Raw genomic sequence first — 13,562 nt, forward strand, 5'->3', positions numbered from 1 at the left:
TCGCCATAGAGGCGTATGAGTGGGAATTGAGCGCAGGCGCCCGCAATGGACCGGTCGCTTGCGACTTTGTTGCGGTCATTGCAGACATCAGATATTCCCGAGGATGCTCTCCGGTTTGTCAAGCTGCCCGTCATCCGGTCGACGAGATGCTAAATTGAGTCCAGGTTGCTGCCAACTGCCACCAGCCTCTTGTCGCGTCTTTCGAACCCTCTCAATGTCACCCTGTTGACTTCGCGCCTCCTCGCGAGCGATGTGCTCTACCCGCAACCGACCGTGCTTGTGTACTGCAGGCAGATCTTCAGCGTCTTCTATACTGCCGTGTTGCGCTTGATTGAGGACAAATCCAGCGCTGTGCAAAAACGTCTCCAGAGCAATCTCTCTGTGTCGGAATGGACGAGGGCTGTGGTCAGAGGAGCAGACGAGAAGTCACCACGATGGAGGCATACTTTATTGCTGGGGGCGCTTCTTCTGGGCCTGCAGTCGAAGGACTTCGAAGGCATGTCCACCGATATCAGGAAGAGGCTGGAGGCTGCACTTGTGTTTGCGTCCAACATTGCCTTGCAACAGAAAGACGCCGACCCGAACTGCGAGCTGGCTGTGGTCTTCGTTCTCAATCATACATTTCCCCTACTTTCAGACTCTCACAGGGCTCAGGTTCACTATGACCTGTTACTCCCCGTGTTGATCGACGCGACGTTCTTCTCGCCAGAAGGCCTAGAGCATGGCTACTGGCTAGGGGTCATCGACAACGATGTCCGACCGTCGCCAGGACAAAGGTTCAACTGGCCCTCAACCTCCAACTCATTTCGCAAAGTCACCGAAATCAAGGCCAGGACACTGGTGGGAGGCCTCGGTTCTCTGTCACGGCTGATTGCCCATAGCATCGACAATGTCGGTGACAGAATGATGATGATTTACAGTATCAATCGGATAGCCGAATTTGCCAGGACTCTTGCCACATCCTGGAGACAGAACAAGTTGTCCGAGGTCGATCCTAGGGAAGAAGCACAATATCTGGACCAGGAGACGGTCCAAAAGACTCTTCCGGTCCTCCTTCAAGTTCTTCGGGATTCAATGTTCTCCGTCATCGCCATTCTCCGACCAGTGTTAGGCCGGCTGCTGTGTGACGGGGTGCTGGCGGCGGGTACAAATGCTCCTGGAATCGCCATGCAATGCTTGCACATCCTTCGCGACACTTACTTTGCAGCGCATCGGTTCGGGTTGACGTCCTCTTCTCCGTATGTTTTTGTTAACTTTACTGCCATTGACATCCTCAGTCAATATCCGCCACAATCGGAGAATTTCCTGGAAAACATTCGTCCTGTCGATATCGGCCGGATTCCTCCTCATCCACTTGATCGACTGCAGGACCTCTTCTTCCTCAACACTGCAGAGCACTTCACCCTGGTACTGGCACCGCGAACAAACCAAGGACTTCTTTTCAATGCGGCAGCGCCGTATGTTGATCCGCATGGAGATCCACAACTAGGTGAGATCTTCGAAGCCGCACACAGTGTCATGCTAGCTATCCTTGCCGCACCGCAAAATGCAGAGTTGGCCAACAAGAATGTCCCATTCTACATCGAGACCTTGCTCCAGAGTTTTCCCAGACCATTGACAGCGCGACAATTCCGGTTGGCTATCAAGTCTGTCGTGCGACTGGCGGCGCCACCATCTCCGATTGCGGTATCCATGCCCCTCATGCAGGCCATAGTGCTTGACCTGCTCAGAGAACGAATGGACAACGCTTCGGAGGAGCTGCTGCCTCCCAACCCCGATCTGCCCGTGGAGAACAACGAGCCATCGTCTGAAAAGACAGTCTTACTTCTTTCAATCATCGATTGCTTGAGCAGCCTGCCGATTTCGCTCCTGGAGGAATGGCTCCCTTTGACTGCAGAGTTACTACACAAAATCGGGAATGCACGTCAAAGACAACAATGCCAGCATCGACTATGGGACACACTCAGCAATGGTGAAATGGATGTTGAGCGAGCGCCGCTCTGCCTTGCTTGGTGGACTTCCAGGGGAGGCCGTGAGCATGGCATGCTCGGAGAACAGCCGGGAGATCAGGATTACACTATGAGTGGTGCATTGCATCTTGACAGCAAGCTTTGAAGATACCATGTATTACGGGGGTCCTCACAACATCATGGTACCTGTTTGGCACTGACTGTGGTCGCCTGAAGCCCTCCTCAGTTTGTTCAACAAAGGAGGAGGGAGAGGATTTTGGAAAGTTTGTGTGCAACAGCCACAAAGGCGGCATGAATGCAGGATCAATCCATCTGTGAGGATTCTTCTGGCATGCCGGCCCCATCTACTTTTCTATACCCTCTGCACCAGTCTGTTAAAGACGCAGACCTAGTCAGAGTCTCAGAATCACTGTTAGTCGCACCATGGCCTCACCGCGGCGCATCAAGAATTTCGCCAATGACCCCCAGACACCAATGTTCCTCTACAACATCCTCAAGCAACTAGATCTCAGGTCAATCAACTGGAGTGAAGTAGCGGACAGTCTCGGCATCTCAAATGGCCATGCTGCCCGCATGAGATACAGCCGCATGAAATCACAGTTTGAAGGCCTCTCAAGTCAATCCAAACCACCAAAGCCCAAGAAGGAGAATACCAGTCCATGCAAGTCTGCCAAAAGCAAAGCCAAGGACAACAAATGCCGCCTCATCGAAGAAGAAACCGAGCGACTGGGTAGTGAACAACAGAGCATTCAGTTTGCGATGCAACAAGAACATGATCGTAAGAGAATCAAACTCGAGCCACAGTCGTGCACGAGCGCTTGGAACACAACGGGCAGCATCTACACCGGATATCCGGCTCTACCTGATTTGAACACATATTGGTGTCAGCCGAGTACCAGAGCCGAGCCAACACCCGCTGCAATGCCAACTGCCTCCCTTCAAAGCATCCCATCGACACCTGCAATCAAGCAGGAACTGGAAATGACTACTTTTTGTTCCATTGGTCTGCCCAATTTAGCGCCAGCGATCAAGCAAGAGCCAGGCCTCCCAGCGAAGGACTCTGATATGGCTGACTCTGACGTTGTCATGGTGGAACGTGGAGCAGGAAAGAGTTTGACGCAACGTTCACCTACTTTGGCATACAACGTTCCCGGTGCTCCCAGCTATCCTCCATCTCGCACCATCAACGCCTTCTTCGACCGCCGCCCCACAGCTGTTCTTAACACACAGCCTCGACCGTTGGTGGATAGCATGGCAGGGTACAATACACCTCAGACCTTTTCGCATGGTGCTTATCCGTACGTTATTCACGGCAATACCGCGCAGAGTGCCTCGCCGTGGACTGCGCCCCCTATGGGTCAAAGGCCAACTGCAACTTCGCTTGAGGACAACTCCCCCAACATGATGCTGAACCCCTACGCCACAACATACCAAGATATGCTGAACATGCCTTTGTACCGACGCAGCCCATCTATCTTGCCAATTTCCAATCTGAGCACGCAACAGATTGTGAATCCGCCAGCTTCCGATCAAGCACCATGCATGGGACGAGAGCAAGACGTGAAAACTGCACCATCGGCCACCGTTGCACCAGCTCCAGAAGACCAACACTTACGGGATACCACGGCCAGCCTCAATACCATGACCTCCACTACGTTTCCGGACCCTGCGGCTGGCCGACCTGGACCGCCCAAGGCCGAAACTATGGGTGAGCAGATATCCACCACGGGCAATGCGGGCTTGGCGAAGACTGGTGCTGAGGGGTTGGAGAATGCATTTTCTACGCCACTGGTCTTTGACGATTCTGTGGTGAAGATCAAGACTGAACTAGTGGAACTTTGAAGAAGACGGAGACGAAGCATTGTTGGGAGAGTTGGGCTGACCGAAGACAACACCGCCTGAATGTGAGTGGGAAGTGGGTCTCTCCCGAGCGGAGATGGGGAATGAACACGACGGTGGAATCACGAGTGATGGAGCAAGTAAGACGTTGATGTGGTATGTAGCGGATTATGCTTTGCTTGCACAAAATGCAGCAGAGTCTCTCATGTAGGGGCGGCAACAAGCTACCTCGTTCGCAAATGTGAGGATCCTTCTAGTGCTTCCACAGCATTCTGATCTTTGCGTGCGTTATGGCTTGCCCACCCAGCTGAGAAATCGAATGCCATGTGCCACTTGCACACCAAATGTCGAGTTCTGTCGTGATATTGTCTCTCCTCTTTGCCCGATGCTGGCCTGCTGCCCGTGTATACAGTACATGCGGGGGAGCCAATCAGCATACTTGCTTCAGTCTCGGCTGGGCGTCGTGGCACGTCATCGCCATCTCATCTCAGCAGCACCATTCGAACTCGTACTCAAGAATCAACGACCTTCAAGGCACCTCACCTCACCTTACCGTCCAACCATGTAAGTGTCACAAACAGCACCTTGCACCCCTCCCCTTGACCAGGACCAAGTGTAGCATAATAATCATGTTCTCGTCCTTCTCGTCCTTCTCGCTCCCTCGCTTCGGGTTCGGCCGGGACTCGGGCTCCTCCACCGCGATCGACATCCCCTCCGTCGAGGTGCACGACATCGAGACCTCAACGGACAAGCGCGACCGGACGCTCAAGCACCTCCTCAAACTAAACCACACGAACTATTCGATCCTGTACAATCGGTTGAGATTCCATAACCATACGCCTCACGTACGTTTTATCCTATACCGCTCCACTGTTCCCATCCCTGTCACCCGCCGCCATTGGAGCCACTCTATCCACTCTACAGACCACCAACTAACAGTCGCCAGCTCCTCGGCTCGGCCTACCTCCTAGGCAGCCCGCCCGAGCACCTGAACGACATTTACGAAGACGCAGCCCGCAACGAGGGCCACGAACCGTGGGTCGACTCGCCCTCCGAGATCGCGCTGCATGACTACCGCGACTTTCTGGGCCAGCGCAACTACCAGCGCGCGTGGGTCGATTTCTTCGAAGATCAGCTCGTGCTGCACGGGTACGAGTGGAAGAGGGTCGTCGCCAAGTTCCTTTTCGAGCGCGGCCCCAAGGGCAGTGCGACCGAGGAGCCCATGTTCTCATGCTTGACTGCCGGGTTGGCCCACCCGTTGATCCACCTCGGGTATGCGTACGAGTTGAATTCGCGGGAGGTGGCGATGGAGGCCATGGGGTTGGCGGCGACGTGTTTCGACGCGCGGTTGGCGGGGTTGCTCGAAAGTGGCACCAACCCAACGACGTATTCCACGGGCGATCTGTTCGAGGTGTTTGCGCACGTTAACAGTGATGACAGACTAGATGGTGTGTTCGAACACCACGGGGGCGACAATCTGAGCAAATTGCTGGGTGACGCAAAGTTGACTTCGATCCTCGTGGAACATTGGTCGGCGTGGAAGATCACCGACCCGACCAAGGATTTTGCGCAGAGCCAGGCGTTAGCGGCCGCTTTGTTGGTGTCTAGTGCGCCGAGCGTGAGAGGTCATGGCTGGGATTTCTTCCTCGTGCACCTTCTCACGAGCAGTCACGCCGTCAGGATCCTGATCCCGTTTCTGGAACCACAGTATCATGTGCGGCTCGTCAAAGAGTGGTTGCTGATCGCTCTGGCGATCTATATCGCTCAGCTGCGGCCACTCATCAAGACGTCTTACATTACAGATGTCGACCTTGCGGGGCGGAATTGGGTCTTTGTCTCGAAGCAGGCGGTGGAAGGACCGTACAAGTTCGACGCTCATTTCGTCAAGGCGTGTCGCGCACTGTATGAGGCCGATAAAGTCTGGGGCGAGTCTGGGCCGAACGGAGAAGAGAATTACTGGTTGAAAGCAGCGGTCAAGTTCGCCGGCGAATTTGCTGGTTGGGGTGGGTTTGGCGAAGAGGATGATCAGATGGGGGAGGAACTGAGGAGGGATATGGCAGAGAGACAAAAGGCTTGAGTTCAGGCATGGGATGCGGGAGTTGCATCGGTATCATGCGAAATTGTCACAATGACAGACCGGCCCAGAAGCGACTGCATATTAGTCCTCTCCACTGTTGCAACTCGATCCCCATGGTGTTCAAGCATGCCCAATGGGCGTAGACAGCTTCGTGATGCGCTCTCGCTTCATCCGGCTTCGTCTCCGGCTTTGAATCGGAGCTGCTCCGCTGCCAAGAAACCCCCCCCTTTTCCTCGACAATAAATGTCAGTTGGTTCTTCATCTCTCTTCTTTCGGTTGCCCTTCGAACGATTACCCGAAGCTGCCGGTGAAGTCCAGTTGTTGTTTGCACCGTTTGATTTGCCTGAGTCGATCCAACCATGAGTACTACGCAAACAGCTGACGGACCTCCTGCGCGCAAGCATCACGTGACAGGAGACCGTGCCCGCCAGTTCGTTCGAGAAGTCCTGCAGGGGAATGGAGTGCCTGAAGAGAATTCAAAGATCATAGCGGATTGCCTGATCCAAGCTGATTTGCGCGGTGTTGACACGCATGGCATGAACCGTATACCTTCTTACATGGAACGCATACGGCAAGGGGTCCTTGATCCGGCCGTAGAGCCCGCGTTCCATCAAATTACACCCGTGGTTGGACAGGTCGACGGTCGAAATGCGTTCGGCTTCCTGTGCGCGCATCTGGGAATGAAGCACGCGGTTGAGATGGCAAAGACGTACGGTATCGGTATGGTCAGTGTCAAACACTCGAACCATTTCGGCATGTCTACTTGGATTGTCCAGCAAGCAATCGATGCCGGGATGATGAGTTTGGTCTTCACAAACTCGAGTCCGGCGTTACCCGTCTGGGGAGGTAAGGAGAAGCTGATGGGCGTGAGCCCAATTGCCTGCGGTGCACCCGCGGGAAAGGCGCCGCCCTTCATCCTCGACATGGCCCCGAGTGTCGCCGCGAGAGGCAAAATTTACAAAGCGAAGAGACGTGGTGAGAAAATTCCACTCGATTGGGCGTTGGACGGGGACGGCAAGCAAACTGATGATCCAGCTGCGGCCTTGGAGGGCGTTATGCTTCCAATGGGCGGGCCCAAGGGGTCAGGTCTATCCATCATGATGGACATCTTTTCTGGCGTGCTGTCTGGCAGTGCGTTTGCGGGACATGTGACAAACCCATATGATTCAAGCAGACCCGCGGATACAGGGCATTTTCTCGTCGCCATCAAACCAGACCTGTTCATGAGTTCGGATGATTTCAAGGACCGCATGGATTACCTGTACCAGCGCGTAGTGGGCTCCGAGAAAATGGTTGGCGTGGACAGGATTTACTTTCCAGGAGAGATTGAACAGATCACGGCTGCTGAGAGGTTAGAGTCGGGTATTCCGCTAGTGAAAGCAGAAGTCGATGCACTGAATGCCGAGGCTGAGAGAGTCGGAAACTCTCATCTTGTACTCTCAGATGACTAGCACGGGTACCGTTAAAAGACCCCCGTGTTGTGGTGGTTTTATGCATGTCGGCATTTTTGTGCAGGTCTTCGCCTCGGTCTGGTTAATGATGGTGAGAGCAAATCCGGCTAATACTGATCATACCTTCGATTCTTTTTCTATCCCTCACCCCTGTAATCTACGTTGTAGTAGCTTGGACGGACACTCATAATATGGTGGCTGCTTCGTGGGGGCAGATGCTTCACCCGTATTGAGCAGCTTCTGTGTAGATGAACTTGGTCGCCGGCACGATCGCGTCCCTGCATGGGCATTTCCGGGCTTATTTAAGAATGGCATCTTTTGCCAATGGGAATTCCTCTCCGCCGGTGGCTGACAGTACGTGCTGGAGCCCGGAGGACGCCCCTGCGTGCCGAGAACCAGTCGCTGGTCGCCCCTGGAGCTTAGCGAACGATGCACATGTCGTCATTGCGCAGCCCACGCAGTCATTCCGTATGTGGCGGTTGTTGCAGGCTTGTCGGCTGCGAGCACTCTCAATGGCACCGAAACAGAAGGGACTCGGGAGCCGCCTAACTAATTAGGAGCACAACGCTCGGACATGTGATGGTTCGAGTTTGTCACCGGGCTGAACACGTCCACTGTAACCCGGGCTGTTAGGCAAGAAGATCTGCAGGTTGTGGCTTACACTTAACTCACCGGTGCCTTGATTTTGGTATCTTGATCGCCGATCAACAGGCGCTGTGGGCACAGATCTTATCGAGTCCTTAGACCCTCGCTGCTGGGAACCTAAGGGGTCCAGTATGGCGACTCGCAGGTCTAGATTGTTCTCAAGAGGGTATGCCCTCGTAGGCTCACAATTCAAGTTGCAAGAGACCACCGTGGAAATTCGGCTCGTGCAAAGAGGAAGGTTTGCGATGTCGCACTCGTGCTACTTCGACCATGCACGACCATGGGAACTCGCGTATGAAGCGCAGATGTAACTGGCAATGATGCGCGCGAGTAACAGAGAAATGAGTGGAAGATGAAAAGATCCCCATCCCGCAGCCAGCGTCCCAGGATCCCAGCGAAGTCAATTCCTGGTCAGTCTGCGGTCAGTTTCCACTCTGCGCCTCGGGATATTCCCTTCGCTGTCCCATCCCTCGACTGCACATTTGCGCCACTTGACTCTTGCTTCACCTCGACACAGCAGATCTTCTACGGTCTCGTTGGAAGCTGCAATTGCACCTCGAATACGCCCGCCGAACTCCACATTGCAGCAATTTGACTCCCGTGTTTCTTGGACTCGCTCCCTCGCCTCGCCGTTAGAACGGGCATTGAAGTATATCTCCTACTCTCGTCGACTTTATCTCTCGACTTGTCACTATCCGAGCCCACGTCCGCCCATCCACCTCGACGGTGCACTACCGTCTTTCGACCCATCGCAGTTCGCTTCCCAGTCACAGGGGGCACACCGCATAAGAGAGTGAGGATATCTAGAGGAGAAAGGAGGCACAATCCGAGGAGGCGAATTGGTCCTGAGCACAAGAATGACCACGCTTTAACAAATCTACTCATGAATTGTTCGGCGCAGGCTCGTGCGGGATTCAGTACAGCGGCCTGGGGGATCTGTTCCCCTCGATTCCTCCGGCGCCGCGTGCGTCTGCCTGCAAATGTCAAGGCCACCTTCACGTGAGGCCGCAAAGCCCGTAGCGGACCAAGACACCTCGACCTCGTCGTCGTCATCCGCGCCTCCTCCTGCCGGTTCGGAATCACCAATTCGACGCGGTCAGCAACGCCCGCCTACATGGGTGCCCCTCCCACCTATCCCGTCTCAAGTGAGCATGTTCACAGGCCGTTCCAGTGGCGACCCAATCGTGGCGACTCCGTTATCGCCCAAGTCAGACGACGGCAAGGCGATATTGAGTCCCGGTTCGATTGATCGTGTCTTCCCGGCTCGTTCTGCCATTTCGATTGATCCTGTCGCCACCCCTATGCCTCGTATGGATTCTTCTGGGGGTTATCCAGGCATGAGGGCTGCTGCCAGGCAGAGGGCTCCAAGTATCACGCTCTCCGGGCAGCCGCCTGTACCGACAACAAGAACAACGTCAGTCTCCGATGCATCGGAGATTGGCTCGGTGTCGGACGCTGCTCAACGGCCTTTTGACTCCGCTCCTCAAGCCAGCGGCAACCTCGACCATAAAATCTTGGCCAATATGGTCACTGAGGATACCGCCTCCCGTAAGTCAGAAGCCTCGAGCGTCTCTGGTGGTATGCCCATCCCAGCGCAGCAGGGCACGGGATTGGTCACGGCACGGTTCAAGCATGTGGTCACTGAGGAAGGTCACGCGGTCGTTACCGGGCGAGACGGAGAGACGCTGCAGAGATGCGAGGACGAGCCTATCCACATTCCCGGTGCCATTCAGAGCTTTGGACTTCTGATTGCTCTACGAGAGGAGAACGAGAAACTGGTTGTTCGAATTGCGAGCGAAAATTCTGCCCAGATCATCGGTTATACACCCCAGCAGCTCTTCAAAGTCGAATCCTTCTTGGACATCTTTAGCGAAGAACAGGCTGACAACCTGCTGGATCATGTCGACTTCATCCGTGAAGAGGGCGCCGGAGATGCAACCTCCACTGGTCCTGATGTTTTTATGCTTTCGATAAAGCCTCCACACTCCCGCACCCGGAGGCTGTGGTGTGCCATGCATCTGTCGGAGACAGACGCCGGACTGCTTATCTGCGAATTCGAGCTGGAAGATGATACGATAAACCCGCTCGTCCCCTCAGAAGACCGGATTACTCCCGAGGCTCCCGAAGACACACTCGGAAGTCAACCTACTCAAGAAGAGCTCATGGATAGCACGGTCAATATCAGCAAACCACTGCGCGTCTTAAGAAGTGCCCGTAAGAAGAGAACTGAGGCTGCGGCTATGGAGGTCTTCAACATCATGTCCCAGGTGCAGGAACAGCTTTCCACCGCCCCGACGCTTCAAACATTTCTCAAGGTCCTGATTGGTATTGTCAAAGAGTTGACTGGGTTTCATCGGGTGATGATCTACCAGTTCGACCATTCTTGGAATGGACGGGTTGTCGCAGAACTTGTTGATCCAAGAGCGACCAAAGATCTGTACAAAGGATTAAACTTTCCAGCATCAGACATTCCTAAGCAGGCACGAGATCTGTATAAGATCAACAAAGTTCGACTACTCTACGATCGCGACCAAGAGACATCTCGGCTGGTTTGCAGGACTTTGGAGGATCTTGAGAGACCTTTGGATATGACACATGCCAATCTACGGGCAATGTCGCCCATCCATATCAAGTACCTTGCCAACATGGGCGTCCGATCGTCCATGTCTATATCCATCAGTGCCTTCAATGAGCTGTGGGGCCTGATATCATGTCACTCTTATGGATCGCGGGGCATGAGGGTCTCGTTCCCTATCCGCAAGATGTGCCGCCTGGTGGGAGAGACGGCTTCGAGAAATGTGGAACGACTTTCATATGCCTCACGATTGCAAGCGCGCAAGCTAATCAACACCTCTTCTACTGCTACGAATCCCTCGGGCTACATTGTGGCGTCATCCGATGACCTGTTGAAGTTGTTCGAAGCCGACCTTGGCGCCCTCTCGATCAGAGACGAAACGAAGATTTTGGGCAATCCCAGGGGCCATCTCCAGGAAGTCCTTGCCATGGTGGAGTATTTGCGGATGCGAAGGATGAGTGCTGTCTTCTGTTCTCAGGATTTCACCAATGACTTTCCCGACCTACGATACGAACCAGGCTGGAAGTTTCTCGCTGGCGTCCTGTTTGTGCCTCTGTCGACTGGCGGCAACGACTTCATTGCTTTCTTCCGGAGAGGCGTGTTGCAAGAAGTCAAGTGGGCGGGCAATCCTTACGAGAAATTTGTTAAAGAAGGCACTGAGGGTTATCTCGAGCCGAGAACGAGTTTCAAGCAGTGGACTGAAACCATCGTTGGTCGATGCCGAGATTGGACGGATGAAGAGATTGAAACCGCTTCGGTGCTATGCCTCGTCTATGGCAAATTCATCGAGGTCTGGCGCCAGAAGGAAGCCGCGCTACAGAACAGCCAGTTGACCCGCCTCCTACTAGCAAATTCTGCACATGAAGTCCGGACACCGCTGAATGCGATCATCAATTATCTGGAAATTGCGATGGAGGGAGCGCTTGATCAGGATACTCGAGAAAATTTGGCCAGATCACATTCTGCCTCGAAATCGCTGGTCTATGTCATCAACGATCTTTTGGATCTCACGAAGACAGAAGGTGGTCAGACATTGGTCAAAGACGAGCCATTCAACCTGCTGCAGACCATCAAAGATGCCACTAATCCGTTCATTGGTGACGCCAAGCGGAAAAATCTAGAGTACGAGGTCGAGATCTCGCCAAGTCTTCCACGAAGCGTCCTTGGAGATCATCGACGAGTCCGACAAGTCGTGTCCAATCTCATCGCTAACGCGGTACAACACACGAGGGAAGGAAAGGTCGTTGTGGAAGCATATCCGTGTCCAACTTCACAACCGCAACCGGGCAAGACAGAGATCGAGATAGTCGTTGAGGATTCTGGTGCCGGAATGTCGCAAGCCAAGGTTGATGCCTTGTTCAAAGAGCTAGAAGAAGTCTCCTACGAAGAGGATTTGCCGGATTCAAAGGCAATCATAACCGATCCGTTGCCTGAGCAGCCGCAGTCCGAGAACGCAACTCTAGGGCTCGGGCTCGCGCTGGTCGCCCGCACCATTCGCAACATGAAGGGCCAACTTCGGGTGAAGACAGAGGAAGGGAAAGGCTCAAGATTCGTGATAGTATTAGGTTTCGATACCGATGGCCCGGAACCAGTTCAGCTCGCGATCCAGCCAACATCGCCGGATCTGAGCTCTCGGCCAGCAACCTCGCCAGGCCACCAAGAAGGCGAGGTCACTCTGATTTACAGGAACCCGCAAAAGGGTCCGGACTCAATGAGTACGAGGCCTGCTCCTCCGCCTCGGAGGGCAAGTGCAGAAAGTATGAATAGTTTGGCAAGCTTGAAGAGCGCCATGAGCCTGAAAAGCGACACTAGCCGGAAAAGTGGTGCGGACAGACTCATTGACGCCATCCAGCAACCTCTACAATTCGCTGATCAGAAGACCAGTAGTCCTGGACCGACGCACGACGAAGCATTCCGCCGCAGATCTCTCGAGTCACCAACCAAGTCCAAAAGCCTGCCTTCCCCAAGAGACCTCAAATCTGCTATGCGGACAAGCGGCTGGGAAAAGGTGAAGGATTCTGGCACGCCACTTCGACCTGTGCGAGTACCAGATGACCAGGAGGATGGGGCCAGTGGCTCGAAGATCGGACCGCGAATACTCTTCCGGGAGCCAGTGTCGGAGTGTTCCCAGTCTGATACCACCGAGGTCAGCAAAGCAAACCCGACCGAGAACTTTTCTGTGTTGGTTGCCGAAGACGACCCGATCAACAGCAAGATCATGAAAAAGCGGCTTGAAAAGCTGGGACATTCCGCCCAGATGACAGTGAACGGTGAAGAGTGTTCTTCGGCGTACGCAGAACAGCCTGCCTGGTTCGATGCTATCCTCATGGACCTTCAAATGCCCATCGTGGACGGCTTCAGCTCGACTAAGATGATCCGATCCTTTGAAAAGACCCAGGGCAAGTCGTGTCTGTCCAGTAGAGCTGGACAGAACGGACGGCTCCCCATCTTTGCGGTCTCTGCTTCACTGGTGGAAAAGGAGCGCAACAAGTATGTTGACACGGGGTTTGACGGGTGGATCTTGAAACCAGTGGACTTCAAACGCGTCGACCTCCTGCTCAAGGGCATCGTGGACGGGGAAGCTCGGAACGAATGTCTTTACGAGCCCGGAAAATGGGAAAGAGGAGGATGGTTCTCCACAAGGGAAGAACAGCACAATCCTTTTGATGTGGACACGCATCCGAATCAAGAAAAGCAGGCGACTAGCGTACCGGGCCCAGCGTCGACGGGTGATGGGGCTCAGGTATCTTCCTTGTCGGACGGCCCGGGGACGGAAAGATGACGTGGTGCTTCCGACTTGAGACAAACGACACGAACACGATTTAATAGAGCATCCACAGTCCTGGGAGATGGTGTGTCTGGGCATGACGGACATCCGCTGGAAAATCCGGATGAGTTCACGACTGAATCTTTAACACGCGACAGTTGACACGATACATTACTATCACAATCGGCGTGGCCATGACGTTCTTGTGGCTGAGGCCTATCCAACTAGGGCTTGGAGT

At 54.1% G+C, this 13,562-nt stretch overlaps 5 protein-coding genes across 5 annotated transcripts; all 5 read left to right on the forward strand.

The window, feature by feature from the left end:
* Positions 1-45: 45 nt before the first annotated feature.
* A1O7_09198 (uncharacterized protein) lies at positions 46-2,115 on the forward strand (the record flags this gene model as incomplete). The annotated part of the gene is made up of 2 exons (XM_007763187.1): positions 46-113; positions 165-2,115. The coding sequence occupies 2 exons, from the start codon at positions 46-48 to the stop codon at positions 2,113-2,115; spliced, it is 2,019 nt and encodes a 672-aa protein (XP_007761377.1).
* Positions 2,116-2,393: 278 nt separating this feature from the next.
* A1O7_09199 (uncharacterized protein) lies at positions 2,394-3,812 on the forward strand (the record flags this gene model as incomplete). Its single annotated transcript, XM_007763188.1, has 1 exon — positions 2,394-3,812. One exon carries the CDS (start codon positions 2,394-2,396, stop codon positions 3,810-3,812), a length of 1,419 nt encoding a protein of 472 aa, XP_007761378.1.
* Positions 3,813-4,438: 626 nt separating this feature from the next.
* A1O7_09200 (uncharacterized protein) lies at positions 4,439-5,886 on the forward strand (the record flags this gene model as incomplete). Its single annotated transcript, XM_007763189.1, has 2 exons — positions 4,439-4,654; positions 4,756-5,886. 2 exons carry the CDS (start codon positions 4,439-4,441, stop codon positions 5,884-5,886), a joined length of 1,347 nt encoding a protein of 448 aa, XP_007761379.1.
* A 359-nt stretch (positions 5,887-6,245) lies between these two features.
* Positions 6,246-7,337, forward strand: A1O7_09201 (alcohol dehydrogenase; the record flags this gene model as incomplete). Its single annotated transcript, XM_007763190.1, has 1 exon — positions 6,246-7,337. The coding sequence occupies one exon, from the start codon at positions 6,246-6,248 to the stop codon at positions 7,335-7,337; it is 1,092 nt and encodes a 363-aa protein (XP_007761380.1).
* A 1,796-nt stretch (positions 7,338-9,133) lies between these two features.
* Positions 9,134-13,339, forward strand: A1O7_09202 (uncharacterized protein; the record flags this gene model as incomplete). Its single annotated transcript, XM_007763191.1, has 1 exon — positions 9,134-13,339. One exon carries the CDS (start codon positions 9,134-9,136, stop codon positions 13,337-13,339), a length of 4,206 nt encoding a protein of 1,401 aa, XP_007761381.1.
* Positions 13,340-13,562: the final 223 nt, after the last annotated feature.

This window comes from Cladophialophora yegresii (genome assembly GCF_000585515.1).
Source record: "Cladophialophora yegresii CBS 114405 chromosome Unknown aczIN-supercont1.7, whole genome shotgun sequence".
Classification (NCBI taxonomy): domain Eukaryota; kingdom Fungi; phylum Ascomycota; class Eurotiomycetes; order Chaetothyriales; family Herpotrichiellaceae; genus Cladophialophora; species Cladophialophora yegresii.